The following is a 27,763-nucleotide window of genomic DNA, read 5'->3' as shown; positions in this document are numbered from 1 at the left end:
GCCATAGAATATTACCATGACATTCATGGCCCTGTATGTAAACTTCTGACCGCGACTATATTTCTGAAGTGAACAATTTGCATTCAGTGCTGGTCGTCAGCTTGGGTCCGACCTGCTTTCTATTCCTGGCGCTTGTCATGTGTCCAGGGCATTTGGCTTCGAGGCTCGTGCAGCCCGGACCCGCCCCGCCCCTTGGCCGAGCGGGACACTGCAGGAACCGAGCCGCGAGCCGAACTCCCCACACCGCGCGCTTCAGGCTGTTTGTTTTGTTCTTTTGTTGACATGCTATAAAGTTTATCGACTTCATTTGCACTTTTATACTGTCGGAATAACTCATGCGTACACGATGACCCGAGAGGAGGACCTGATACGGATTGCAAAAAAGCTCGACAAAATGGTGTCTCGGAATAACACGGTGAGACGTTTATTTTGACTCCTGCTTCACAGTGGTGTTGGTTTTAATTTCTTTCTTTCTTGTTTCCTCCAGTTCTCAGGGTTTCTGTGCGTATCGTACCTCAAGGGCTTTTTCCTGGTTTGTCGTGCATTCTGTGCGCTTTTAATGGCTGAGATTGTTGTCATAATATGGAACAGGAGCTCGCGCTCCAGGATCCGCCAGTGTGAACAGGTGTCCTGGAAAGGACCGTCCAGCTGCTGCAGTGTCCTGTTCGGGATAAACGAGCAGCAGCAAATGGGGAATTGTAGCCTACAACTAGTCCTTACACGTCGTTTTGTCTTTTAAAAACTTTCTCCAGGTTTCCTGATTTTTCCTGTTTGTTTGTTTGTTTGTTTGTTTTCCTCACAAATGCCCTGCATAAATGTTTACTCACTCCATTCGTGTCACTGAGCCCTGACAAGACAGAGGACTGAACTGATTACAAAGTAAATCAGGATAGTAACATTCCGGTTGTTAGTTGTAAAAACACTAGTTCTTCTTTGTACACACACTAGTGCTTGAAAGTTTGTGAACCGTTTAGAATGTTCTACATTTCTGCATAAATATGACCGAAAACATCATCAGATTTTCACACAAGTCCTAAAAGTACATAACAAGAACCCAGTTAAACAAATGAGACAAAAAATACTACACTTGGTCATTTATTTATTGAGGAAAATGATCCAATATTACATATCCATGCGTGGCAAAAGTATGTGAACCTCTAGGATTAGCAGTTAATTCGAAGGTGAAATTAGACTCAGGTGTTTTCAATCAATGGGATGACAATCAGGTGTGAGTGGGCACCCTGTTTTATTTAAAGAACAGGGATCTATCAAAGTCTGATCTTCACAACACACGTTTGTGGAAGTGTATCATGGCACGAACAAAGGAGATTTCTGAGGACCTCGGAAAAAGCGTTGTTGACGCTCGTCAGGCTGGAAAAGGTTACAAAACCATCTCTAAAGAGTTTGGACTCCACCAATCCACAGTCAGACAGATTGTGTACAAATGGGGGAAATTCAAGACCATTGTTACCCTCCCCAGGAGTGGTCGACCAACAAAGATCACTCCAAGAGCAAAGCGTGTAATAGTCGGCGAGGTCACAATGGACCCCAAGGTAACTTCTAAGCAACTGAAGGCCTCTCTCACATTGGCTAAGGTTAAAGTTCATGAGTCCATCATCAGGAGAACACTGAATAACAATGGTGTGCATGGCAGGGTTGCAAGAAGAAAGCCACTGCTCTCTGCTCGTCTGCAGTTTGTTAAAGATCACATGGACAAGCCAGAAGGCATTTGGAAAAATGTTTTGTGGACAGATGAGACCAAAATAGAACTTTTTGGTTTAAATGAGACGCGTTATGTTTGGAGAAAGGAAAACACTGCATTCCAGCATAAGAACCTTATCCCATCTGTGAAACATGGTGGTGGTAGTATCATGATTGGGCCTGTTTTGCTGCATCTGGGCCAGGACGGCTTGCCATCATTGATGGAACAATGAATTCTGAATTATACCAGCGAATTCTAAAGGAAAATGTCAGGACATCTGTCCATGAACTGAATCTCAAGAGAAGGTGGGTACAGCAAGACAACAACCCTAAGCACACAAGTCGTTCTGCCAAAGAATGGTTAAAGAAGAATAAAGTTAATGTTTTTTCCACCTTTTTACTTTTCTGCTCTTCTTACGAAGACATAGTGTGTTTTTCTTCATATCACATGGATATTTTTAACTTTAACACGCAACCAGGAGCCAGTTTTCTCGCTTATTCGAGAGAGGAGCTGCTGGCCCTGAAAACAATGGGATGAGCCGGGATAAGACACCCCATCCCGGCGGAGCTGAGGAGGAGACCCAGGGGCTGCAAAGCCGGGGCTAAGCTAAAGGCTAGGCTAGCGGACAACCGGTGGTGCTGCAAACCGTCCATTCCCTCCGTTATCATGGGGAATGTGAACTTGCTGCCGAACAAGCTGGACGAGCTATCCGCACTGAACAACCAGCGGATTTACCGTGAGAGCAGCTTGTTTATCTTTACGGAGACATGGCTAACACACCTTGTACTGGATGCTGACGTGGCCCTGCGGGAATTCACTGCTGTGAGAGCCAACAGAGACACTAAAGCATGCGGGAAAGGCAAAGGTGGGGGACTCATAATCTACGTAAACAACCGCTGGTGTAACCCAGGACATATCTCCGTAAAGACAGTCTTATGTTGCCCGGACTTGGAGCTGCTAGCCTGTGGCCATATTATCTGCCGAGGGAGTTTAGTCACGTGATCACCATCTGTGTTTACATCCCTCCGAGGACAGATGCAGCCGCTGCATGTGAGAGGATTCACTCTGTCACAGCAAGGCCAGACACAGCACTCTGAGGCATTTATGATCATTTCTGTGGACTTTAATCAGGCTACTTTGGACTCTGTTTTGGCTGCTTTTTACCAGGTTGTGGACTGTCCAACAAGGAACAACAGGACAATTGACTTGCTGTATGCTAATGTGAGGGATGCATACAGAGTCACACCCCTCCCCCCACTAGGGAAGTCTGACCACAACCTGGTTCATCTACAGCCAAAGTACACCCCCCTGGCCCAAAGGCAGCCTGCACCAACTAGCTCCATCAGGAGGTGGTCCCCTGAAATGGAAGATGCCCTCAGAGACTGTTATGACACTACGGACTGGGATGTGCTTCTTAGCCCACACTGTGAGGACATAGAGGGGCTGACACACTGTCTGACGGATTACCTCAACTTCTGTGCAGACGTGGTCTCCCCCGCTAAGACTGTATGGTGTTACCCTAATAACAAGCCATAGGTAACACAGGAAGTCAAAGCTGTCCTCAACAACAAGAAGGCCGCCTTCAGGAGCAGGGACAAGGAGGTGATGAAAGCAGCACAGCAGGAGGTAAAACGCTGCGTGAGGGAAGCTAAGGACAGCTACAGGAGAAAGGTGGAGCAGAAGCTGAAGGAGAACAGCATGAGGGAGGTCTGGGAAGGTGTGAAAACCATCACAGGCCACAACACAAAGACCAGAGTCATTGAGGGGACAGTGGAGAGGGTGAATGAGCTGAATGACTTCTTCAACTGGTTCAACCAGCTTGCGTCCCCCCCCTCCCCCTCACTGCAGCCATCTCTCCTTCTTCCCTCAACATACCTCCCCCCAGTCATTGCAGCAGCCCCCTCCTCCCCCACCTCAACACAGACTCCTCCATGCATCACTGCAGACCAGGTCAGAGGTCAACTGAGGAAGCTTCACCCCAGGAAAGCAGCAGGCCTAGACAAGGTGTGTCCCCGACTGCTGAAGACCTACGCTGCTGAACTGGGTGAACCACTCCAACGCATCTTCAACCTCAGCCTGCAGCTGGGGAGAGTGCCCACCCTCTGGAAAACATCATGCATCATTCCAGTTCCCAAGAAGAACCGGCCCAGCAAGCTGAACGACTTCCGACCGGTGGCACTCACTTCACACCTGGTGAAGACGTTTGAGTGGCTCTTCCTCAGCCTCCTCAGACCCCAGGTGCAACATGCCCAGGACTGTCTGTCTGCAGTTTGTATACCAGGCAGGTGTTGGTGTGGAAGACACCATCCTCTACCTGCTACATCGAGCCCACTTGCTTCTGGATAAGGGAAATGGCACATTGAGGATCCTCTTCTTGGACTTCTCGAGTGCCTTCAACACCATCCATCTCCTTATGCTTCAGGACAAACTGAACAGGATGCCAGTGGACCCCTGCCTGGTCACCTGGATCTCCAGCTACCTCACTGACAGGCCACAGTACGTCAGGCTGAAGGACATCACGTCTGACACTGTGATTAGCAGCACCGGAGCAGCCCAGGGCACGGTGCTGGCCCCTCTTCTCTTTACCCTGTACACCGCGGACTTCTGCTACAACTCGGAGCTGTGTCACATTCAGAAGTTCGCCGATGACACAGCCATCGTGGGGTGTATCAGGGATGACCGAGACGAGGAGTATAGGAGCCTGGTGAGGGACTTTGCCGTTTGGTGCAACAGGAGCCATCTGCAGCTCAACACCTCGAAGACCGAGGAGCTGGTCATTGACTTTGGGAGGTCCAGACCAAGGTCACGACCAGTTCTGATTGAGGGAGTTGAGGTGGAGGCTGTGGATTCCTACAAGTACCTCGGGCTGTGGCTGGACAGCAAGCTGGACTGGACTTGCAACACCAACCACTTGTACAGGAAGGGACAGAGCAGGCTATACTTCCTGAGGAGGCTGCAGTCCTTTAACATCTGCAGGAAACTCCTGTGGATGCTCTATCAGTCCGTGGTCACCAGTGTCCTGTTTTACACCATAGTGCACTGGGGGGGCAGCACATCCAAGAAGGACACCTCCAGGCTGGACAAACTAATCAGGCGGGCCAGCTCTGTGGTCAGCATGAAGCTGGACTCTCTGGTGACGGTGGCAGAGAAGAGGACTATGGACAAACTACTGAACATCATGGACGATGCTAGTCACCCTCTGTACACTGTCATCAGCAACCAGAGGAGCCTGTTCAGTGACAGAATGCTCCTTTCCAAGTGCAGGACTAACAGGCTTAAAAACTCCTTTGTCCCTCACGCCATCAGACTGTACAACTCCTCTCTGGGGGGGAGGGGTAACAGGAGGACAGAGGACGGGAAGGAGCAGTAGCCTAGCCTGACAAAAAGCAATACTGGACAATGTGCAATACCTCTCCTGCTGGACTCCCCCCTCCCCCACCCCCATATCTTATTCTTTTTTTATATTTGTATATGTAAATACTTAATTTAATTTAATTTATCTAGAAGTTTTCTCTATTTTCTATTCTCTGTTTATCCTGTAATGATGCTGCTGGAATTTTTATTTGGGAACCCTCCCAAAGGGATCAATAAAGCTCTATCTTATCTAATCTAATCTAATCTAAGTCCTGACCTTAATCCAATCGAAATGTTGTGGAAGGACCTGAAGCGAGCAGTTCATGTGAGGAAATCCACCAACATCCCAGAGTTGAAGCTGTTCTGTACGGAGGAATGGGCTAAAATTCCTCCAAGCCAGTGTGCAGGACTGATCGACAGTTACTGGAAATGTTTAGTTGCAGTTATTGCTGCACAAGGGGGTCACACCAGATACTGAAAGCAAAGGTTCACATACTTTTGCCACTCACAGATATGTAATATTGGATCATTTTCCTCAATAAATAAATGACCAAGTATAATATTTTTGTCTCATTTGTTTAACTGGGTTCTCTTTATCTACTTTTAGGACTTGTGTGAAAATCTGATGTTTTAGGTCATATTTATGCAGAAATATAGAAGCTTCTAAAGGGTTCACAAACTTTAAGCACCACTGTGTGTGTGTGTATATATATATATATATCCATCCATTAGCTGTAGCTGCTTATCCTGTCCTACAGGGTTACAGGCAAGCTGGAGCCTATCCCAGCTGACTATGGGCAAGAGGCAGGGTACACCCTGGACAAGTCGCCAGGTCATCAGAGGGCTGACACATAGACAACTATTCACGCTCACACCTACAGTTAATTTAGAGCCACCAATTAGCCTAACCTGCATGCCTTTGGACTGTGGGGGAAACCGGAGCAAACCCACGTGGAGAGCATGCAAACTCCACACAGAAAGGCCCTTGCCGGCCGCTGGGCTTGAACCCAGGACCTTTTTGCTGTGAGGCAACAGTGCTAACCACTACACCACCGTGCCGCCCCTGCGTGTGTGTGTGTGTGTGTATGTATGTATGTATGTATAAAAACAATACATTTTTCCCCCTCAGGAAGGTGCTCTTGACCTGTTGAGAGAATTGCAAAAATTCAACATGACCCTTAAGTTGCTTCAGGTAAGCTTCGTAAGGCTATATATCAGAAAAATAAACATTAGCCAAGCTATAAATCAGGGATTAGTCAACAGTACTAATATTATACTAATAGTATATAGGACTGTGCAAAAGTCTTAGGCACCCTATTTTTTTCATACAAACTTTGTTATAGATTTGTTATAGATTTTATGACTTCTACATTATCGAGTCAGTACAAAAACATTCTAGAGTTCCAACCGTTCATTTTCCAGCACAAAATTAAATGTTACAGAAAAAAGTTTGTATCTCAAGGATCAAATATTTTTGTCATTGTGATTCACAAAGGAATTCAGTTTGGCACTCTCCTAGCAGCAATTAAAAGGGATAAAAAAAAGGGGGAAACCAATATGACAAAAAAAAACACACACACACAAGTGATGACAAGGACCGGTGATAAAAATAGTTACAATTATAAATAATAAGAAAAAGTAAATACATATAGGCAGGATTATGTAAAGTGCATGTAGTTCTAAGTGGAGGTCTACGTAAGTAGAGGCCGCAGCAGTAGGCTGTAAAATGCATTGGTGCTAATCAAGTGCAATCATGAAAGCGACACATCTCACTCTCATTCACCCATGCGCACACACACACACACACACACACACACCACTACCACCTATACATGAGTCCATATCAAGTCCATGCTATCGTGTGTGTGGGAGGGGCAGGGGTTGTGGGTAATGGAGGCTGCAGCTCTAAAGCTGCTCCCCAGTCCTATATGGGTGGAAGGGTGAGCAGCATATTACATAATAGAGCACTTTTCAGATTAAAAAAGAAAACATAAAGCCAGTATCTCACTGGGCTGCGACAGCTTGTGACTAATTGCGAACGTCATTCGCAAGAGAATTTCAAAAGTGTCTTGAAACATTCACGGGGCTTCTCAATGTCCTCGCATGAGTCGCAAAGTGTCGCTCCTTCGTCACTGAAATTTTGAACATGTTCAAAAAATTAGTGCGACAAAATTTCTCTCAAAATAGCCGCAAATGCGTCGCTGGTGTCGCAAAGCCGTCGCGAACCCTTCTCAAGTTAGTTTCCGTGAGGCTTCTCTACTTCCCTGCCTGCCAAGGGAAAGCCGGGCTGCGAAAGCCTGCGACTAGTTGGAGACACAACAATTGCGGTAAAATGTGCGAATATCAATTCAGTGGGATTCCAAGTGAAAATTGTCGCTAATTCGCATATTTTATCGCAATTGTTGTGTCTCCAACTAGTCGCAGACTGTCGCAGCCCAGTGAGATACTACCCTAATGAAGGCTGCTCTGTTTTGCTGCAAAATGAAGAAGCGAGTGTGACAAAGTGTCCAGAAGAACTGTGGCTGGTTCTGTAAGATGCTCAGTAAAACCTACAGCTCATTTCCTTATAAAACTGCACTCATTGTACCTGAGACAGCTACTTTTTTTTTTTTTTTTAAGCAAAGGGTTGTCTCACACCAGATATTGACTTTTTCATTTATTATGGCTTACTGCTCATCTCATCATCTCTAGCCACTTTATCCTTCTACAGGGTCGCAGGCAAGCTGGAGCCTATCCCAGCTGACTACGGGCGAAAGGCAGGGTACACCCTGGACAAGTCACCAGGTCATCACAGGGCTGACACATAGACACAGACAACCATTCACACTCACGGTCAATTTAGAGTCATCAGTTAACCTAACCTGCATGTCTTTGGACTGTGGGGGAAACCGGAGCACCCGGAGGAAACCCACGCGGACACGGGGAGAACATGCAAACTCCACACAGAAAGGCCCTCGCCGGCCCCGGGGCTCGAACCCAGGACCTTCTTGCTGTGAGGCGACAGCGCTAACCACTACAGCACCATGCCGCCTGGCTTACTGCTGTTTATAATATTTTTTTAATGTTGAAACATTTCATTTCATTATTTTTAAACTGTTAAACTAAGGCTTTTGCACAGCACTGTATATCTTCAGAAACAATGAAAATAAATATAATTTTATAGGATTATATGTAGTTATTCTCTTTTAGTTATTTATAATTGAATGCTTGTTTTTTGTACACTCTTCATTTGATTTCAGGACACAAGAATTGGTATGTCTGTCAATGGAATAAGAAAGCACTGCAGAGATGAGGATGTCGTCTCCCTTGCAAAGATTCTTATCAAAAATTGGAAGAGGCTATTAGGTAGCTACAGTCTTGTGGCCTACTGTTTATTCTTTGTTTTCAAATGTCCAAAACATTTAGCAAGATATAGAAGTAAAATAATAATACCGTCTGTGTAGAATCTAGCCAATCCCACAAGGCTGAAAGAACAAATGAGATGAAAAATGGGAGTGGGGCCAGCACACAATCACCTAGTGGACCTTCTCCAGACACAGAGTTAAGGTAAGTCTAGCATTAAAGCAATAAATCTGCATGGTAAAGTGAAACCAAACAGTAGGCTATGTATATTGTAGGCAGGCTTTCAAGAACTGAAACTCGTAGTAAAAAGAAGAAGAAGAAGATGAATACACATTCAAATCTAACCTTTTTGTCTTGTCAGCCCAAAATCCAGTTTAAACACTCCCAAGAAATCTGTTGATAAGCACAGAAAAGAGAAAACTGAGGCAGTGTTTAAGAAAGAAAAACAAGAAAGTGACCACAAAAAGGAAAAACACATCAGTAATCACACAAAAGAGAGGTGAGAGTTCACCCTGTATGTGTATCTCTTGATTTATTCAGTGATGAAATGGAGTCACAAGGCTGAAGAGTTCTTATGTTCTGTTAGGATGAATGTTATGGATTCAAGTGTATCTTCCTCTGCTTCATCCCTCCATCCTCCCAAGTGTTCCTCTGCAGAAGTGAAGAAAGACAGGTTAGGGCTAGTGTGTGTTCTCAAAGAATGTGCCTGGCATTAACATTCAGTTTCTCTTCAGTTCTTTGAATGATTAGATGCAAAACAGTTGAAGGAGATATACGGTATACAACTTCAAATCAGGAAAAAGTTGGGATGGTATGAAAAATGCAAATAAAAAAGAAAGCAGTGATTTCTAAATTTACTTTGACTTGTAAGTCACTGCAGACAAAATGAGCCAAATATATTTCATGTTTTGTCTGGTGGACTTCATTTAATTTTTAATATACATCCATTACTACGTTTCAGGCCTGCAACACATTCCAAAAAAAAAGTGTGGACAGGGGCAGTTTAGGGCTAGTAATGAGGTAAAACAATTAAATAATGGTGTGATTTGAAGCAGGTGACATCAACAAGTGATTGTAATTATGATTTGGTACAAAATCACCATCCAGGAAAGGCTTAGTCTTTGAGGAGCAAAGATGAGCCGAGGGTCTCCAGTTTGTCAACAGATGTGTGAGAAAATTATTGAAATGGTTAAAAACAATGTTCCTCAAAGAAAGCTAGGAAGGGATTGGGATATTTCATCCTCGATGGTGCATAATATCATTAAACGATTCAAGGAAGCTGGAAGAATTTCAGTGTGTGAAGAGCAAAGGGCGCAAGCGTAAGCTGAACACCCGTGAACTCTGATCCCTCAGATGGCACTGCGTCAAGAACCATCATTCATCTATAGCTGATATAACCACATGGGCTCGGGGTTACTTTGGCAAACCTTTATCAAGCTCTACAACAGGGGTGTCAAACCTGATCCATAAAGGGCCATGTGGCTGCAGGTTTTCATTCCAGCCATGCAGCAGCACCCTGATTTGGCTTATTCAATCAACTGACACACCCACCCTTTAATCAAGGGTGGGTGTGGCTGCAAGTATTTGACTGTGTGAAGACAGTTCAGTTGATTGAATGAGCCAAGTCAGGTGTGCTGCTGCATGGCTGGAATGAAAACCTGCAGCCACAAGGCCCTTTATGGATCAGGTTTGACACCCCTGCTCTACAATATAGTTACATCCACAAATGCCAGTTAAAACTTTACTGTGCAAAAAGGAAGCCTTATGTTAACTCTTTCCAGAAGCGCCATCGAATTCTCTGGGCTCAGAGGCCCCTAGGATGGACCATCACACAGTGGAAACGTGGTCAACCAGATCAGTATTCCAGGTCTTTTTTTTTTTTTAAAGAAATAGACACTGTGTGCTCCAGACCAAAGACAAAAAGGTACCATCCAGACTGTTAGCAGCAACAAGTCCAAAAGCCAGGGTCTGTCATGGTATGGGGTCATGTCAGTGCCCTTGGCAAAGGTAACTTACACTTCTGTGATGGCAGCATTAATGCAGAAAAGTATATTGAGACTTTTCAGCAACATATGCTGACTTCAAGATGACATCTTTTCCAGGGATATTTCAACAAGACACTGCAAAACCACATTCTGCACACATTACAAAGGCATGGCTGTGGAAGAAGAGGGTGCCTGTCCTATCTGTCCCCAATAGAGAATGTTTGGTTTTGAAACAAAACAAAAAAGACAATGATGACTCTATATGTTACATACCTTAAGACCTGTTTGCAGGAAGAATGGGACAACATAACACCTGAAACGTTTGATCACTTGGTGTCTTCAGTCCCTAAATATCTTTAAGTGTTGTGAGAAGGAATGGCAACGTTATTAAAGGTCCCATGGCATGAAATTTTCACTTTCTGAGGTTTTTTAACGTTAAAATGAGTTCCTCTGACCTTCTTAAGTCACCCCAGTGGCTAGAAATTTCATAATGTGTAAACCAAACTATGCCCAACATTTGAGAATGGCGCGTCAAAACGGCGCGTTGATAAACTCTTCCCTTTATTACGTCAGCAAGGGAGATGATCCCCACGCCCCCCCTCTGGATTCCCACCCACTGTATGGATTGCCCCGTCCAGTTGTAGTGAGGAGACCATAGAGAGGACAACAACATGGCATCACCTAAGCGAGCGAAACATGGAAGTTGCGCTGTACATGGATGTGACAACACAGAAAAGAGTCTGTTTTTACTGCCGACGGGAGAGCCCCTGAAGACGCAGTGGCTTAATTTTATTTAGTTCAATAATATGCTGTCGAGTCTACCTAAGATGGTGTATGTTTGTCGGAAGCATTTTCCTGAGGAATGTTTCCACAACTTGGGACAGTACAGGGCAGGTTTTGCACATCAACTGTCACTGAAGCCTGGGTCCGTACCAAGCATCCCTGCCGCATCAGCAACAAACACCGAACAAGTAAGTGTATAACTGGTCATTTTGCCATGTTTTAAAATCGGTGCCACGTTAGCCTAGCAATGGCTACATTAGCTGTGCAGCTAACCGCTTCCTGCAGTTAGCCAGGTAATCTGCGCTACAAAACTAAAGAGCATGCAGCATGCTCTGTTAAACTGAGTTTAGTCTGGAAATTGACTGTAACTTATGAGCTTATGTTTGACTATTGCTCCGCAATGCATGTCTTCTGTTGGATAAGCGATATGTTGCTGCTTCTATCTTCTTTGGTTATGGAGTGCGTGTTCAAGCCTAGGGTATTATACATTCGTAAACTACCACTCCGAACACTCTCACTCTCTGTTCTCTGTGTCATGTTGAGTTTACGAAAGGAGTCCGAGGGAGAACGGGGTTTTGTCTTAGCAGCGTGGCTACAGGAGCTGATAGCAGCAAGTATGTGTGTGCGCAGCTTGGTCAAGCCCCTCCCCCTCCCCCCATGGCCCGCCCCCACCCTCTACCCTTCCCCGCCTCCTGCTTCTCATTAGCAAAACGACGCACTGGGAAAAGCGCTGAAATGGGGCTTTCTCCCAGGAGGCTATATTTATGTGCCGAGGGTTCATTTTGAGAAAGGCTGCGGATATAACATCCGGAAGCCTCCACGAGCCCGTTTAAAGCATCAACAAACCACCATGCCATGGGACCTTTAAGTGGTAAATATTTTACTGTCCCAACTTTTTAAAAAATGTGTTGCAAGAATCAAAATTGAAATATATTTCTTTAAAAAAAAATGAGGTAAAATGTGAGATAATGTGCTGCTGTGTTGTTTTGAATGCAATGCAGGTCCAAGATCAGAATCAGAATCAGATATTCTAATAAGAAATAAGATTATTTACATATCATTTTTTTCACTTTTAATTTCACTTTCAACATACCATCCCAACTTATTTTGATTTGGGGTTGTTTGTGATTGATCAACATCACATCATTTTGCTGGTGTGTTTTGAATTGGTGCATGTGTGTATTTGGGTTGTGTACATAACAGTCCTGTTCCATTAAGTGAAGCTTATCATCATAGTTAATCTAGTGTGATGTAGAGCTAATCTTAGCTTATGTGTGATCAGAGATGGGTACTAACGCATTACGTTTACTCTGTTACCTGTATTTAAGTAACATTTTCCAATAGAATTGTACTTATTGGAGTAGTTTTAATGCATAGTACTTTTTTTAAAATTTACTTACACTACCGTTCAAAAGTTTGGGGTCACTTTGAAATTTCCTTATTTTTGAAAGAAAAGCACTGTTCTTTTCAATGAAGATCACTTTAAACTAATCAGAAATCCACTCTATACATTGCTAATGTGGTAAATGACTATTCTAGCTGCAAATGTCTGGTTTTTGGTGCAATATCTCCATAGGTGTATAGAGGCCCATTTCCAGCAACTCTCACTCCAGTGTTCTAATGGTACAATGTGTTTGCTCATTGCCTCAGAAGGCTAATGGATGATTAGAAAACCCTTGTACAATCATGTTAGCACAGCTGAAAACAGTTGAGCTCTTTAGAGAAGCTATAAAACTGACCTTCCTTTGAGCAGATTGAGTTTCTGGAGCATCACATTTGTGGGATCGATTAAATGCTCAAAATGGCCAGAAAAACGTCTTGACTATATTTTCTATTCATTTGACAACTTATGGTGGTAAATAAAAGTGTGACTTTTCATGGAAAACACAAAATTGTCTGGGTGACCCCAAACTTTTGAACGGTAGTGTATGTTCCATTACATTAGAATACAGACTTCTGATTTAAATTATTAAATTATTGTTATACACACACACACACACAGCTTCTATGACGTTGACATCAGCATGGAAGTGTGCAGTATCAAATTTCCAACCCCACTGATGGGGTCTGACTGCAGAGTCACAGAGCTGTAGTTTTACAACAGCAGTTTCAGACCAGTGACATTGAACACGTGCAGTAGGACACCATGTGACCCTACTAATTTGCGTGATTGTGCCAAGTGGACAGCGACTGTTTGTGCTGGTTGTATGTGTCGCTATACGTATTACCATTCAGGAAGGAATATCATCGCCCTATCCTGAAACTAACCCAAACCCTAAGATTAAATGACTGAAATGTTGATTAGCCTAATAGTCGCTAAGATAACCTAAAGAAAGTATCAGCACATGCACTGAATGCCACTGGCCTGAAACTGCTGTTGTAAATCTGCAGGGGTGTAAAGTTGTGCCTCTCCAGGTCTGAAGTCAGAAAAAAATGGAAGAGATGTTATTACCATTAAGCTAGTTTGGAAGATTAATGAAACTAACCTATGGGAAAATTGCCTTCATTTATGTTGTTTGGTAAATATATAATTTATTATTTTTTCAATTAGTGTTGTATGTTCCTGAGGTGGGTGGACTATTGAAGCACAGACAGGCGGGTAATTATGTTGAAACACAGTTCTTTTATTCTACAAATAGCTTTTCAGCGTCATTTTTACTTTACACGCGCGCGCGCACGCGCACACGCTCTGGTCGGGAGACACCACCTCTCCGCTCTCCCTCTCCTTATCAACACTTGGCCATCACTGAAACAGACACACACAACATCAGTTAATAACAGGTGAGATCACTTTGCCACTTATCTTCCCTGGCCCTGCCCTCCATTTACAAACCAACACTTGACCACGTCTCTCTCTCCCCCACCACCACCACCACAGTGAGGAATATGACTTAGTACTTGAATGAGCAGATTTTATGTTGTGTTCAGATTTTTACATTTCTCTTTTGGGAATAACTGGCATTCTGATACATTTGAATGTAGTACATTTATAGATATGAAATAAATCATCATACGAACTTACTCACTACTTGTAGTCATTTTATGAGATTCTTTTTTTACTCATACTCATGTTGGTATTTTGATGAGTGCTATTACTTCTACTTGAGTCATTATTATTATTATTATTATTATTATTATTATAAAGTAACAATACTTTGACTTGAGTACAGTCTTTGCTTCCTCTACCCACCTCTCTGTGTGATTATAGTTTCATATACTTTCTAACTAACTTGAGTGGAATGCAGTATGAGTAATTTAATCCCTGCACCCTTTGGTTCATCAGGGTAGAGTACCACAGGGCTAAAGATGGTGTGGCTGAGGTTAATAAGGTCACAACAAACATTTTTCAAGACACAGACACTGAGCATTGAGCTCTGTGTTTGGATAACTTCGCTTTCTGTAGCACAACAGAGGTTTTGTATTGCTTTCTATTGGACATTTAGCCCTGTTCTACCCTATAACATGATGTTGCTCTCTTACAACTAACTGTGTGATAGTGTTATCGTTAATTTTGAAACCAATCATCTAGAGGTGCTTCAGATTATTTTTTTTTTACCCTATCTTTCCTTACATTAGTTCACATTCTGCTCATCCAAAGCATCAATTCACGTTAAGGAAGAAAAACGTTAGATCTTTTTTTGAAAACCTGCATGCAAGACAGTTTTCTTTTGGCTGACTGCATCAGATACTGTACATACTGCAGACATGGTATCAGAAATGAGTCTCGTGCTGGGGTTTAATGTCTTAGCTCATTATTTAGTAATTCCTTCAAAGACTATTAGGCAGTAATATACTTTAATATTACTGAATAATAATATGTGCCAAATAGTGCGCGAAAGTGTTTAGGGAGATGATCCTGATGTTATGTTGCTTCCTGTTTATTATCATTCACACATGGTAGATGAAGAAACAAAGAGCAAGCAGTCAAGAGCCTTTTCTCACATGGCAAGTTGTATACTGTATATGCTCGAGACGCTTTATTGTGAATCTTAAGGGCTCTTGATGTGGCTTCTAGTTATTGCTTCAGTTATTGTCTCATTTTGCTGCCATGTGTTTTTGAGGTGCTGAATACAAAATTAATTACACAGGAGAGAGGCTCCCGATCCCCAGAATCCTCCTCATCTTCTTCATCTTCACCATTCTCTTCCTGCTCATATTCGTAAACACCAGCCTGATGTGAAGAAAGACAGGTCAGCATCATTAGAATAAACAGTGACCAGCTCTGTGAGAACATGTTTAAGAAACAGTGGACAGATGAGATAAAGCCGTAATTTTTTAGAAATTGTATGTATTACTTTCAGGAGAGTGACACCAGAAACTCTGACCTCTCAACATTCTCAGTCTCATCATTCCTCTTCTCATAAAAGGCCGTTGCTAGAGGTTCCTAAAGAGAGGTCAGAATGTGGTTCTGCATGCTCTTAAAAATAATGTTGTCACTGCTGTCAAGAAAATTAGTTTGCCTTGGAAAAAAAGTCTGCATTCATTGCCAAAAATATATAGCACATTGTGATTTTTCTCTGTATCAAATAACAGAATCATACTGTTTATTTTTACACTTAGAAAAAAGACTCCAGATCAAAATGCCCCACTTCCTCCTTTGCCTCTTCATCTGCATCCTCCTGCTCAGAAACAATGCGCTTTAGAGATGAAGAAACTGAGGTCAGGACTTGTTCGGAATGGTGAATTATACTTTAGAAGTTATCTGATATTGTGTACTCCTGCAAAACTCACAAAGGCATGACAGTGAAATTTAAAATAACCATCTTGTACATAGTATCTGCCTCCAGTTGCTTTATTTGAGTGCACAGTAAGTTTTCTGCAATTGAATGTTAATTCACTGTGTTTTCATGAAAATTTAAGCTTCTAACTGCTTTGCTGCCATCAACTACTGCATGTAAAACTAATGTACTTCTACAAAGAATTCCCACAAGTTCCTGTTGTGGCGATTGGGTGAAAACTGTAGATGTACGGTAGCAATATTGTAGGATCAGTGATGGTGTTTACTTCTCATTATTTTTTAAACACTGTAGAAAGTATTAAAATGTGAGAGTAGATGCCAAAGAAAAGCAGCAGTACAAATATCTCTACTGCTCTAGCAAATATAACACAGTTGGACTTGGCTATGCGCCAAGAGGTCAAGGATTGGTTTTAACTGATAACATTCTGTTGGTTCTTTTGCGCCCTTGAGAAAAACATACCATATGCAGTAGACTGTTGACATTGGCAATTTCAGGTTTTTGTTTTTTTCCAAAAAACATTTGTCTGTTTCTTTGTTTTAATCATTAATAAAATCAATGGAACAAAAACATAAAAATCTACAGAACTCCAATATTATTATTGTCCTTTAACAAGACAGAAGTTACTCAGTGAGATCTTTTTACTGATAACCTTTAGATGCATCAGAATGAGTTACAATCAACTGCTTCTTCTGTAACTCTTGTCTCTTAGAAGATTTCTTTTTCTGTTCTGCTTATCAGCTTTCAGACATTTATTGCCTGCTTGTCAAGTCTTCCTTGAAGCATAGTAGGTTTCTTATAGCACATTGCTACATTTACTATACCACTGTAACAGAGGTGCATGACTGGGGAGGAGCCAAGTGCAGAAGGTATTCAATGGTACACAAAGTACACAAATGCCCCTTTTCCACCAAAGCAGTTCCAGGGCTGGTTCGGGGCCAGTGCTTAGTTTGGAACCGGGTTTTCTGTTTCCACTGACAAAGAACTGGCTCTGGGGCCAGAAAAACCGGTTCCAGGCTAGCACCAAGTCTCTGCTGGGCCAGAGGAAAGAACCGCTTACATCAGCGGGGGGCGGAGTTGTTAAAGGAACAGTCCACCGTACTTCCATAATGAAATATGCTCTTATCTGAATTGAGACGAGCTGCTCCGTACCTCTCCGAGCTTTGCGCGACCTCCCAGTCAGTCAGACGCGCTGTCACTCCTGTTAGCAATGTAGCTAGGCTCAGCATGGCCAATGGTATTTTTTGGGGCTGTAGTTAGATGCGACCAAACTCTTCTGCGTTTTTCCTGTTTACATAGGTTTATATGACCAGTGACATGAAACAAGTTCAGTTACGCAAATTGAAACGTAGCGATTTTCTATGCTATGGAAAGTCCGCACTATAATGACAGGCGTACTAACACCTTCTGCGTGCTTCGGCAGCGCATTGATATCTGAGCTCCGTATCAATGCGCTGCCGAAGTGCGCAGAAGGTGTTAGTACGCCTGTCATTATAGTGCGGACTTTCCATAGCATAGAAAATCGCCACGTTTCAATTTGCGTAACTGAACTTGTTTCATGTCACTGGTCATATAAACCTATGTAAACAGGAAAAACGCAGAAGAGTTTGGTCGCATCTAACTACAGCCCCAAAAAATACCATTGGCCATGCTGAGCCTAGCTACATTGCTAACAGGAGTGACAGCACGTCTGACTGACTGGGAGGTCACGCAAAGCTCGGAGAGGTACGGAGCAGCTCGTCTCAATTCAGATAAGAGCATATTTCATTATGGAAGTACGATGGACTGTTCCTTTAAGACCAACAACAATAACAAGACCGCGAAAGATCGCCATTTTTAAGCGACAAGAAGCAGCAGCTGTACAAACGCGAAGTCATCCATTATTATTGTTGTTGTTGTTGCTGCTGCTTCTTCCGCGTTGTTTTTGCTTCGATATTCGCACCAAGGTTTATGCAGACGTAACTGATGTATACAGCGACATAACTGACATATACAGCGACATAATGACGTGGCTTCCCTTAGCACCGCGAACTATGGAAAAGCAAATGGTTCTCAGCTGGCTCATAAGTTGAACGAGTTGTGCACCAGCACTGGCCCCGAACCAGCCCTGGAACTGATTTGGTGGAAAAGGGGTAAAAACAGATCCAAACAAGTGTTGCCAGGCAAAACAAACCTTGCCCGGCCTTGCTGGTGACCTTGTCCTTCACCTTGACCCGATTACCCCCAAAATTTAATCAGGCAATCTATGGACCATTGCCGACCTACCCTGAAAATTTCAAGTCAATCGGTCCAACCATCTAGACACTAGATTGTTAACAGACAGAGACACAGATAAACTGCACTGATTACAATACCTCACCCCGCTTTCTCTGTTGCGGGCGAGGTAACTACAGTAACAATGCAAAGGGCTAAAACAAAAAATTACAGTAAATAAGAAACAAGAGAAAGAAAACCATATAAGACTTTGCAAAAAAAATGTGAGACAGAGCAGGAAGTATACACACTGTCTAATCAAAGTTAATTGCAATTTGAAATTTTAAAACTAGTTTTAAGAATGGCGACAAAGTATTCTGCAATAGTGAGCTCTGGTGGTGAAATCTGGCATTATCAGCTGAGACAGAACTCTTTAGCCCAAATTCTGTTAGGTTGAAGTGGAAGTTCTGGATGAGTGAGCTGCTTGAAGACTTCCCCTGGAGCTCTCCCATTCACTCAGGTTAAACAACTATTTACCCTGGCACTTAGACTCCAGGAAGGCTCAGACAGAATAGTTGAACTGTCAGAGAATCAAAGAAGGAGGATTATGAGCTCCATTAATCTACATGGCAGATTAAACTGATTTTAGCAGGGAGACCAGAAAGGCTGTGAAATATGATAACTAGATGTTAGAACTGGTTTTGTTTGTCTAAAGTTGTGAAGCAGAACTTGGGATTCAACTTTCTTGATGGAAACTGCAGCTGTCGACTCTGATCATCTTATAGCCAGATGGTTTTACTGCATTTTCTAATGTTAAATGGCTGGGTGGAGACATTTAGGGGCAGCAGCCCATGTCTGATAGCTTTCTTCATATAGCACTAGGACATCTCATGGAGCCTCAGACCAGGGAAAGAACAGGGACCAATAAAATGCACTGACTGCAAAACAGCTACAGTTGCTCTGTTGTGCTAAAGTAATCTGTGTATTTCCTGGTGTGGACTCAACCAAACCTGAAGTTAAACAGACTGATTTGCAGAACACGTTTCACTAATTGGATTGTGGCTATCAGTTGGAAAAATGTCCTCAGGTAATCCCTACAATACTGTATTTAGAGAGTGGAAAAGTGTTTGTTAGTAATTATGGTACCAGACTGATTGTAAGTAACTCAGGTAACACATCAATATTTCGGCAGTGGTGACCTCTGGTGGTGAAATTTGGGATTGTTGGAGAAAGCTGGAATGACTCGTTTTTATTTATTTATTTATATTTTTTTTGGGCGGCACGGTGGTGTAGTGGTTAGCGCTGTTGTTTCACAGCAAGAAGGTCCTGGGTTCGAGCTCCGTGGCCGGCGAGGGCCTTTCTGTGCGGAGTTTGCATGTTCTCCCCATGTCTGTGGGTTTCCTCTGGGTGCTCCGGTTTCCCCCACAGTCCAAAGACATGCAGGTTAGGTTAACTGGTGACTCTAAATTGACCGTAGGTGTGAATGTGAGTGTGAATGGTTGTCTGTGTCTATGTGTCAGCCCTGTGATGACCTGGCGACTTGTCCAGGGTGTACCCTGTCTTTCGCCCGTAGTCAGCTGGGATAGGCTCCAGCTTGCCTGCGACCCTGTAGAAGGATAAAGCGGCTACAGATAATGAGATGAGATGAGAGATTTTTTCGGGTGGCACGGTGGTGTAGTGGTTAGCGCTGTTGCCTCACAGCAAGAAGGTCCGGGTTCGAGCCCCGTGGCCAGCGAGGGCCTTTCTGTGTGGAGTTTGCATGTTCTCCCCGTGTCCGCGTGGGTTTCCTCCGGGTGCTCCGGTTTTCCCCCACAGTCCAAAGACATGCAGGTTAGGTTAACTGGTGACTCTAAATTGACTGTAGGTGTGAATGTGAGTGTGAATGGTTGTCTGTGTCTATGTGTCAGCCCTGTGATGACCTGGCGACTTGTCCAGGGTGTACCCTGCCTTTCGCCCGTAGTCAGCTGGGATAGGCTCCGGCTTGCCTGCGACTCTGTAGAACAGGATAAAGTGGTTAGAGATAATGAGATGAGATATTTTTCAGCTCTTCACCACCCACAGGTTTCTAATCATTTTACTGTATATGACATTCACAATGGAATCTACTCTCTACATTGTATGTCTTGTTGCTCTACTTGGCTGGAAATCAAATTATTTAAACAGTCAGTGCATTCATTAATTTATGATTGCATATAATTATATACTGAATTGGCTCTGAGTTCCCAAGTTGCACAACAGCAAAGCGTTTGCTCCTATCCTCAGATGATCATGAGTTCAACTCCTGATGATTCCACAACTATCAATGGCCAGCAGTCAAGAGAGCAAAACTAATCATGTTTTCTGGGTGGGATCGATGGCATGCACTCCCTCCCTTGTTAATCATACTGACACTAGAATATCGTGGGCACCTGTGAGCTCATGTATGTGGAAGAGGGTAGATAGCACTTTCCTCTGAGTGTGTTCTATCCCATAACACAAGCAGCAGCTAGAAAAGTGTGGTAATTGGCTTCATGTTTCTCAAAGGAAACGTGTTTTCCCCACCCTCCAAAGTTAGTAGGTGTAGTGTGATAGGGGAGAGTTAGCTAATGGGTGGGACTTGGCAACAACAAATTGGAGAGAAAATAGTGGAACCACCCTTCCCTTCCCGCCTTCCCCCCACCCCCAAATCCACCCCTCAGCTCACCCACCTCCGACCCAGTAAAAAAAAAAAAAAATAATAATAATAATACCCAAAATAATAATTATAATTAGCTGCTAACAGTGCTTTAGTTTAAGATGCAGTTGGTACAGTAATAATAGTGGCTTGCAAGTTTCTGATTTTGCAGTGATTACTCAAATTCAAATAACCATTTTGCATGGCAAGAAGAAGAATATGCAGTATATGTGGTGTCATGTGTTATGTTTTAATCGATAGTTAATTGTTGTTGTTATTAGAAAAGAGACTGTGGATCCTGATGCTCCTTTCCCCCCCCTTCCTCTCCACCTTCATCCCTCTACTCTTACGAAGCGTCCTTCCTTAGACATGCACAAAGAAAAAGAAAGAGGAAGCAAAGACAAAGAAAGGTTATGATTGGATTTTTATCATGCTAGAAACCAGACAGGTTCTATATTTGTTTAGATGAAAAGATTGTTGGTTCTAGATATTTTTAGTGAATGTCTCACTGTAGGTTTATTTCTCCCCATAATAAATGTAGAAAAGACATGCCAGCACCAAAACGAAGTGCACAGCAGCTGATATCTGCACATAAGAAACACAGGTCTGAAGCTTGTAACTTATTGGTTTGTCTTCGCAATAGTGCACTAAAACTAATAGCTGGATTCTCTCGTCCTGCATGTGTACAAAGTGTTGAACTAATTATGACAAGGTCAAATCCCTGATCTACCTGGAAGTGTATGTTTTCATGAGGAAAGAGAAAGCATGTGGTGAAAAGATACACGTTGGCTCTTATATCAATGTTCAAATAATGCTCCCATGTCAGCAGAAATCTGGGGGAGAGTAAACCAGCCAAAAGACTGTCTACAGACATGAAGAAAGACAGGTTGGAATATGAATGTGTGTCATTATGGATGAAAGACAGAGGGCAGTATCAGTGCATGAATTAGTTTGGCTGTGATTCTGCAGCTTGTGGGTGGTTATACTGAAATATTTGCTGTTTATGCCAGGGTTTGTTTTTTTATTCATATTAAATTTTCATTTGATTGATTGATTGGCTCTTATTGTTTTTCCAGGAGGGATTCCTCAGATTTCAGTCAGCAGCCTCCAAAAAAGCCCATTAACGATGGAAAGAAAGAAAGGTCTGACCAGAAACATAATCATGTTTGACATGAGGTTTAAACTCATTCATCTGAAATTATTTTGGATAGAGGAGAAGCTTCCATGATAAATTCTTTGTTTTTTCTTTTCAGAAAAGACTCCACAGACTCTAAATCTGGCCAGAGACAACAATCAAGTGACTCCAAACCTCAGAGGTACAGTGTAAGCCTTTCACTCTTTTTGGCTGCCAATTAATTAATCTTTAGAGCAAATGTTATTGTTTCGAGCAGATGATATAAAACATACTTTTCACACAGAAGGGACTCCGTTAACTCAAAGTCTGGAAGCTCACCTCTGCCTAAGAAGCTCTCAGAGGAGAGGCAAGAATTACACACACTGCTACACTAAACTTATCACTAATTTTCAGAAATCTCTAATGGCTCAGGAACGTTTGCTTGTGTCTTCCAGGAGAGAATCTCATGGCCCTAAGTTGACTCTCCCTGGACCTATACAGAGAAAGGTGTCCACTGACAGTAATGATGGACGGTACAGTTTATATCTCATCCCTTTTTTATGTCACATATTTTATGTAGCATGTGATGCTAATTGGTTGTCAACATATCACATTTTTTAAAGTCAATTTTAAGTTGACATTCTGACTGTGTGTTGGGTAAAATCCCAATGCTTCCTGTTGCTAGTCCTGCATCTGCATGCTTTGTGTTTTACAGTCTAACGTGTTCAAATGGGCTCATCATGTACTTGATAATTAGCCAATCAGTTTAATTAAGTGTATTAGATTAGATATAACAGTAATTGCACAGCAAGTGCTTAGACTGGAGTGAAATTTGAAACCAAAAAGTATACAAGTTTTGAGGGGAAAAGTCCAACTTAGTGGCTTTTATTGGCAGTTATTGCTCCCAGGAGCTACGACTATGTCTGGAAAATACACTGTGTCTGATTCATGTCACATTTATACACCAGAGAGCTATTTTAGCAAGTGATGAAAGTAGTTTGTGGTGCCCAACTCCACACAGATGTTACTACACTTAAATTCACAGTAATATTGTATTAGGCGAACGGTGTCTTGCAAAAGTATTCATCCCCCTTGGTGTTTGTCCTGTTTTGTTGCATTGCAAGATAGAATTAAAGTGTATTTTTGGGGGGTTAGCACCATTTGATTTACACAACATCCCTACCACTTTAAAGGTGCAAATTGTTGTTTTATTGTGACGCAAACAAGTATCAGGATGAAAAAAGAGAAATCTGGAGTGTGCATAGGTATTCACTCCCTTTCGTATGAAACCCCTAAATAAGAGCTGCTCCAACCAATTCACTTCATAAGTCACATAATTAGTTGATTAAGATCCACCTATGTGCAATCAAAATGTCACATGATCTGTCACATAATGTCTGTATAAATCAACCTGTTCTGGAAGGACCCTGACTCTGCAACACTACTAAGCAAGCAACATGAAAACCAAGGAGCCTCTAAACAGGTCAGAGACAAAGTTGTGGAGAAGTATAGATCAGGGTTGGGTTATAAAAAAATATCCCAAACTTTGAATATCCCAGGGAGCACCATTAAATCCATTATAGCAAAATGGAAAGAATATGGCACCACTACAAACCTGACAAGAGAAGGGTGCCCACCAAAACTCACAGACCAGGCAAGGAGGGCATTAATCAGAGATACAACAAAAACACCAGAGAGAACAATGAAGGAGCTGCAAAGATCCACAGTGGAGATGGGAGTATCTGTCCATAGAACCACTTTAAGCCGTACATGCCACAAAGTGGGGCTTTATGGAAGAGTGGCCAGAAAAAAGCCGTTGCTAAAGAAAACACATTTGGAGTTTGCCCTACAGCATATGGCAGGCTCCCCAAACACATGGAAGAAGATTCTCTGGTCAGATGAGACTAAAACTGATCTTTTTGGCCATCGTGGGAAATGCCATGTGTGGCGCAAACCCAACACCTTGAGAACACCATTCCTACAGTGAAGCATGGTGGTGGCAGCATCATGCTGTGGGGATGTCTTTCATCTGCAGGGATAGGAAAGCTGGTCATGACTGAAGGAAAGATGGATGGCACTAAATACAGGGCAGTTCTAGAGGAAAACCTTTGAGTCAGCCAGAGGTTTGAGACTAGGACGAAGGTTCACGTTCCAGCGGGGAGGTGAATACCTATGTACACTCCAGATTTCTGTTTTTTCATCTGAATTATTGTTTGTATCACAATAAAACAACAATTTGCACCTTTAAAGTTGTAATCATGTTGTGTAAATCAAATGGTATTAACCCTCCAAAAATCCATTTTAATTCAAATGTTGCTAACCCTCCAAAAATCCATTTTAATTCCAGCTTGTAATGCAACAAAACAGGACAAACACCAAGGGGGACTGAATACTTTTGCAAGACACTGTATATCAGAATCAGTGGAAATGAGATTGCACTAATTATCTAGTACAATATCATCTTGATTTTAATCTATCTCTATCTGAACAGTAAAAGTAAACCTGAGACCCCAAAGACGCCCAGCACCCCCACCACCCCTCTGTCCCCTTCCTTTAGCCCTGTTGGTGGTCCTCTCTCTCCTCACCTGCTCACTGGGGACTCCATTAGAGACAAGTGCATTGAAATGCTGTCAGCTGCACTACGCACAGATGGTAGTAAAACGCAGAAAACACCAAATGTACAACCACAAAGTATCACTAAAGCTATTTTATGAGTATTAACTTTTGTAGTATAAAATCATCATCAAGTGAGATCTCCCCTTATTTGTTTGCTTGTTTGTTTATTACAGATGACTACAAATATTATGGAGCAAACTGTGATGCCATGGCAGCTGAAATTGAGGATCATATCCTTTAAAACAAGCAAAATTATTCTCAGTAATCTTTAACGTAAAGGTATTTTAAATATATCTTTTATATCATGAGGGTTTTTTTGTGTGGTATATTTATGCATTGGTTGTGTAATCCAATCAAGACACTTGGTGCACAGTGCACCGCCACATAGACAGCTCTCCCATAAAGTGACTGTAGGAACAAATTTCAGTAGATCCCTTCGATTTGAACAGACATTATACTAAACACTGATGGCTGCTTATCATTGGTGCTGGCATATCTTTTAAGGAGAGTTGGCTGGAAATCTAATATTGGTAAACAGGAAACATTTCTCTGGTGTTGTATTTAGAATGGTGGCCACACTGTGATGTGAAGCAAAGAGCTGGAGCAGAGCTATCAATTAAAAGTGAGATGACAGGATATGAAACGATGGAGTGCAGACTTGGCCATTATTGTTATGCTGCTCCACTTACATAAGTGAAGACTCTTCACTGAGAGACTTATAACATTAATTTCTCCTTAACTGACCTCGTCTCCTTAAATATCTACCAAGAGATTAAAGCCACAGATATGAAATATAAAAACAGGGTACGTAGCCGCATCAGCAACCTGAAAGATCCAAAGAATCCGAATTTACGCAAGAATGTCCTGGGAGGAGCTATCGAGCTGAGCCGCATAGCCACTATGACTGCTGAGGTGTGTATGAATTATTTATGTATTGAACTATGATTATATTTTGTGCATTCAGGCATCAATGACAAATTTATTCAGTCCTGTTGTTCATGTGTTAGGTCACAGATTTTTAATTCATTCTGCAGGTTCTCCATCCGGACAATATTTATATTTTATCAAAACTCTACTCAAAACACCTGAACTAATCTTTAGTTTTGATCCTTTCATGATCTTGACCTGTGAGCATGTGCTGGGAGCAGAAATATAACCAAAATGCTCTTTAGGCGTTATTTCTCAGTAATAAATACGTAGTGTATTTATGTAGTGTTTTTTTTCAAATGTATAAAGTGCTGGCAGCCTTGGTAGTAGTTATGGAGTCATTTTAAACAGGCTCTGTAATGTTCTCTGTGAGGTAGGAAATGGCCAGTGATGAGCTGAAGCAGCTGAGGAACATTCTGACTCAGGAAGCCATCCGTGAGCACCAGATGGCCAAGACCGGAGGCACAGTTACTGACCTGCTGCAATGTGGCAAATGCAAGAAAAAGAACTGTACATATAACCAGGTACTACGTTCTTTTTTGAGAACACAAAATGCTTAATTAAACTTTTCTGCAGGCAGAAGGGTCGGTATTATATTGAATATATTGGATGGATTTGTATAAAAACAATTGTTATATGTTTTGGAAGGTTTTATTTGTGTTTCTTATTTTGTGTGTCTCTGACTTTTATGCTTTGGCACAATGATGCTGTTGGAAAGCCTAGAAAACAATTCAGACACACAGTACAATCAATTGCTGTATAACATTATATCATTATATCGTAACATTAAGTAGTATAAATTGCTAAATTTATTAGATCTTGTTCTGGACAATTTCAAATGTAAACAGAAAAGCACATCTTCAACATAAATGTGATATCCCGCAGGTGCAAACTCGGAGCGCTGATGAGCCGATGACCACATTTGTATTGTGCAATGAGTGTGGAAACCGCTGGAAGGTAAAGGAGATCTAGTTTAAAGAAAAAAACAAACCCTAGTTTATTCCTGATATTTAACTGTTATTCTCTACTAGTTAACTTTTGCTATGTTATATATCCTTATGAATGGAAAACATATTGCTACATATCATTTTATCCTGCTAAATAATATATCACTTATATTAAATAAGCTTTAATCAGGTTTTTTTTTTCATTTATCACACCGTATCAATGTTACCATTTTCAGCCTTTCTACATTGCTTTCATTGCACCTTTTCCAAAGTTCACTAGTCATTTGATATTAACAGTACAATTCGTTAATGCAATCATTGATCTGGGAGAATAAAATATAGTCTTTTGTTTACTGATTATCCATGTTTACTGTTTAATAATTATTTATATATATATATTTTTTTCAGTTTTGCTGATTCCTGTTCAAAGCTCCATCTACAGTGAACACCTTTTGGGATTTTTTTTTTTTTAATATAAATCATACTGTAGTGTGCAATTTTAAAAAGCCAAATTAATTTTAATTGCTTAATTGAACACTGGAGTTAAAAATCAAATGATGCCATACAATAGAAAATTCAACCTGTATAATTTTAGGAAATTTTATTTTGTCAGTAATTTTTTAACTTTTTTGTACTACATACATGAAGTGCATGATTTGAAGTGAAATTTAAACTAAAAAAGTTGGCAATCCACTTGTAACACAGATTTATTGGTTTTTTTTTTTTTAAATTGTGATTTCCTTGGAGTATTGATCACAACCATAATGTACATTATTGTACATGCTGAAACAATAATTAAATGACAAGGCTGAAAAACTGTATATAAATTAATAAATTAATAGCAATAAAATTAATACAAAATAACAACTGAATTCATTATTGTGAAGCATTAGTATTATTATTAGCGTTTCTTTAAAGGCTGTTTGAATTCTTACATGCTACAGTAATAACGTTAAGTATCAAGTGTTGCCTATAGTAAATAAAGTTGTATTTATCTTGAAGCTGGAGGTATTAATGTGGTCTGTAGGTACTTACTGTACTATGTTTAATAGCACTTCAGTTTGCATTACTTGTTGAATAAACACCAGACATACGTAGGAAGCCCTGTGATGACCTGGTGACTTGTCCAGGGTGTACCCCGCCTTTCGCCCGTAGTCAGCTGGGATAGGCTCCAGCTTGCCTGCGACCCTGTAGAACAGGATAAAGCGGCTAGAGATAATGAGATGAGAATGAGACATACGTAGGAGATATCTGTGTTCTTTTTCAGATAAAGGCAACATCACGTGTGAGGAAAACATCCGTTGCACCCATGGCTACCAAAAGACATACGCCAGAGCTAATAATGCCCCTGTCTCTATATTGAGCTTTAATAAGTACTATCCTCTCTGGCGTGTTCTTATTCTCTACACTA

The 27,763-nt window shown here is 41.8% G+C and overlaps 1 protein-coding gene across 5 annotated transcripts; it reads left to right on the top strand.

Moving 5' to 3' along the window:
• tcea3 (transcription elongation factor A (SII), 3) lies at positions 1-27,164 on the top strand. Of its 5 annotated transcripts, XM_060922235.1 has the most exons (22): positions 1-415; positions 6,186-6,248; positions 8,296-8,401; positions 8,500-8,602; positions 8,760-8,897; positions 8,985-9,071; positions 15,255-15,356; positions 15,468-15,560; positions 15,727-15,825; positions 21,030-21,158; positions 21,290-21,352; positions 21,578-21,634; positions 21,825-21,890; positions 22,002-22,064; positions 22,167-22,229; positions 22,318-22,395; positions 24,354-24,514; positions 24,652-24,713; positions 25,241-25,390; positions 25,783-25,929; positions 26,291-26,362; positions 26,761-27,164. In XM_060922235.1, the coding sequence occupies exons 1-22, from the start codon at positions 347-349 to the stop codon at positions 26,767-26,769; spliced, it is 1,980 nt and encodes a 659-aa protein (XP_060778218.1). In that variant the 5' UTR covers positions 1-346; the 3' UTR covers positions 26,770-27,164. The 5 variants fall into 5 exon arrangements, with proteins under 5 accessions (XP_060778218.1, XP_060778219.1, XP_060778220.1 ...); XM_060922236.1 differs by lacking the exon at positions 8,985-9,071; XM_060922237.1 differs by lacking the exons at positions 8,760-8,897; positions 8,985-9,071 and having other exon boundaries at positions 2-415.
• Positions 27,165-27,763: the final 599 nt, after the last annotated feature.

Source organism: Neoarius graeffei, chromosome 5, assembly GCF_027579695.1.
Source record: "Neoarius graeffei isolate fNeoGra1 chromosome 5, fNeoGra1.pri, whole genome shotgun sequence".
Taxonomy (NCBI): Eukaryota; Metazoa; Chordata; class Actinopteri; order Siluriformes; family Ariidae; genus Neoarius; species Neoarius graeffei.
Note: the sequence above shows the minus strand (reverse complement) of the source record. Positions and strands in the feature narration are given on the sequence as shown.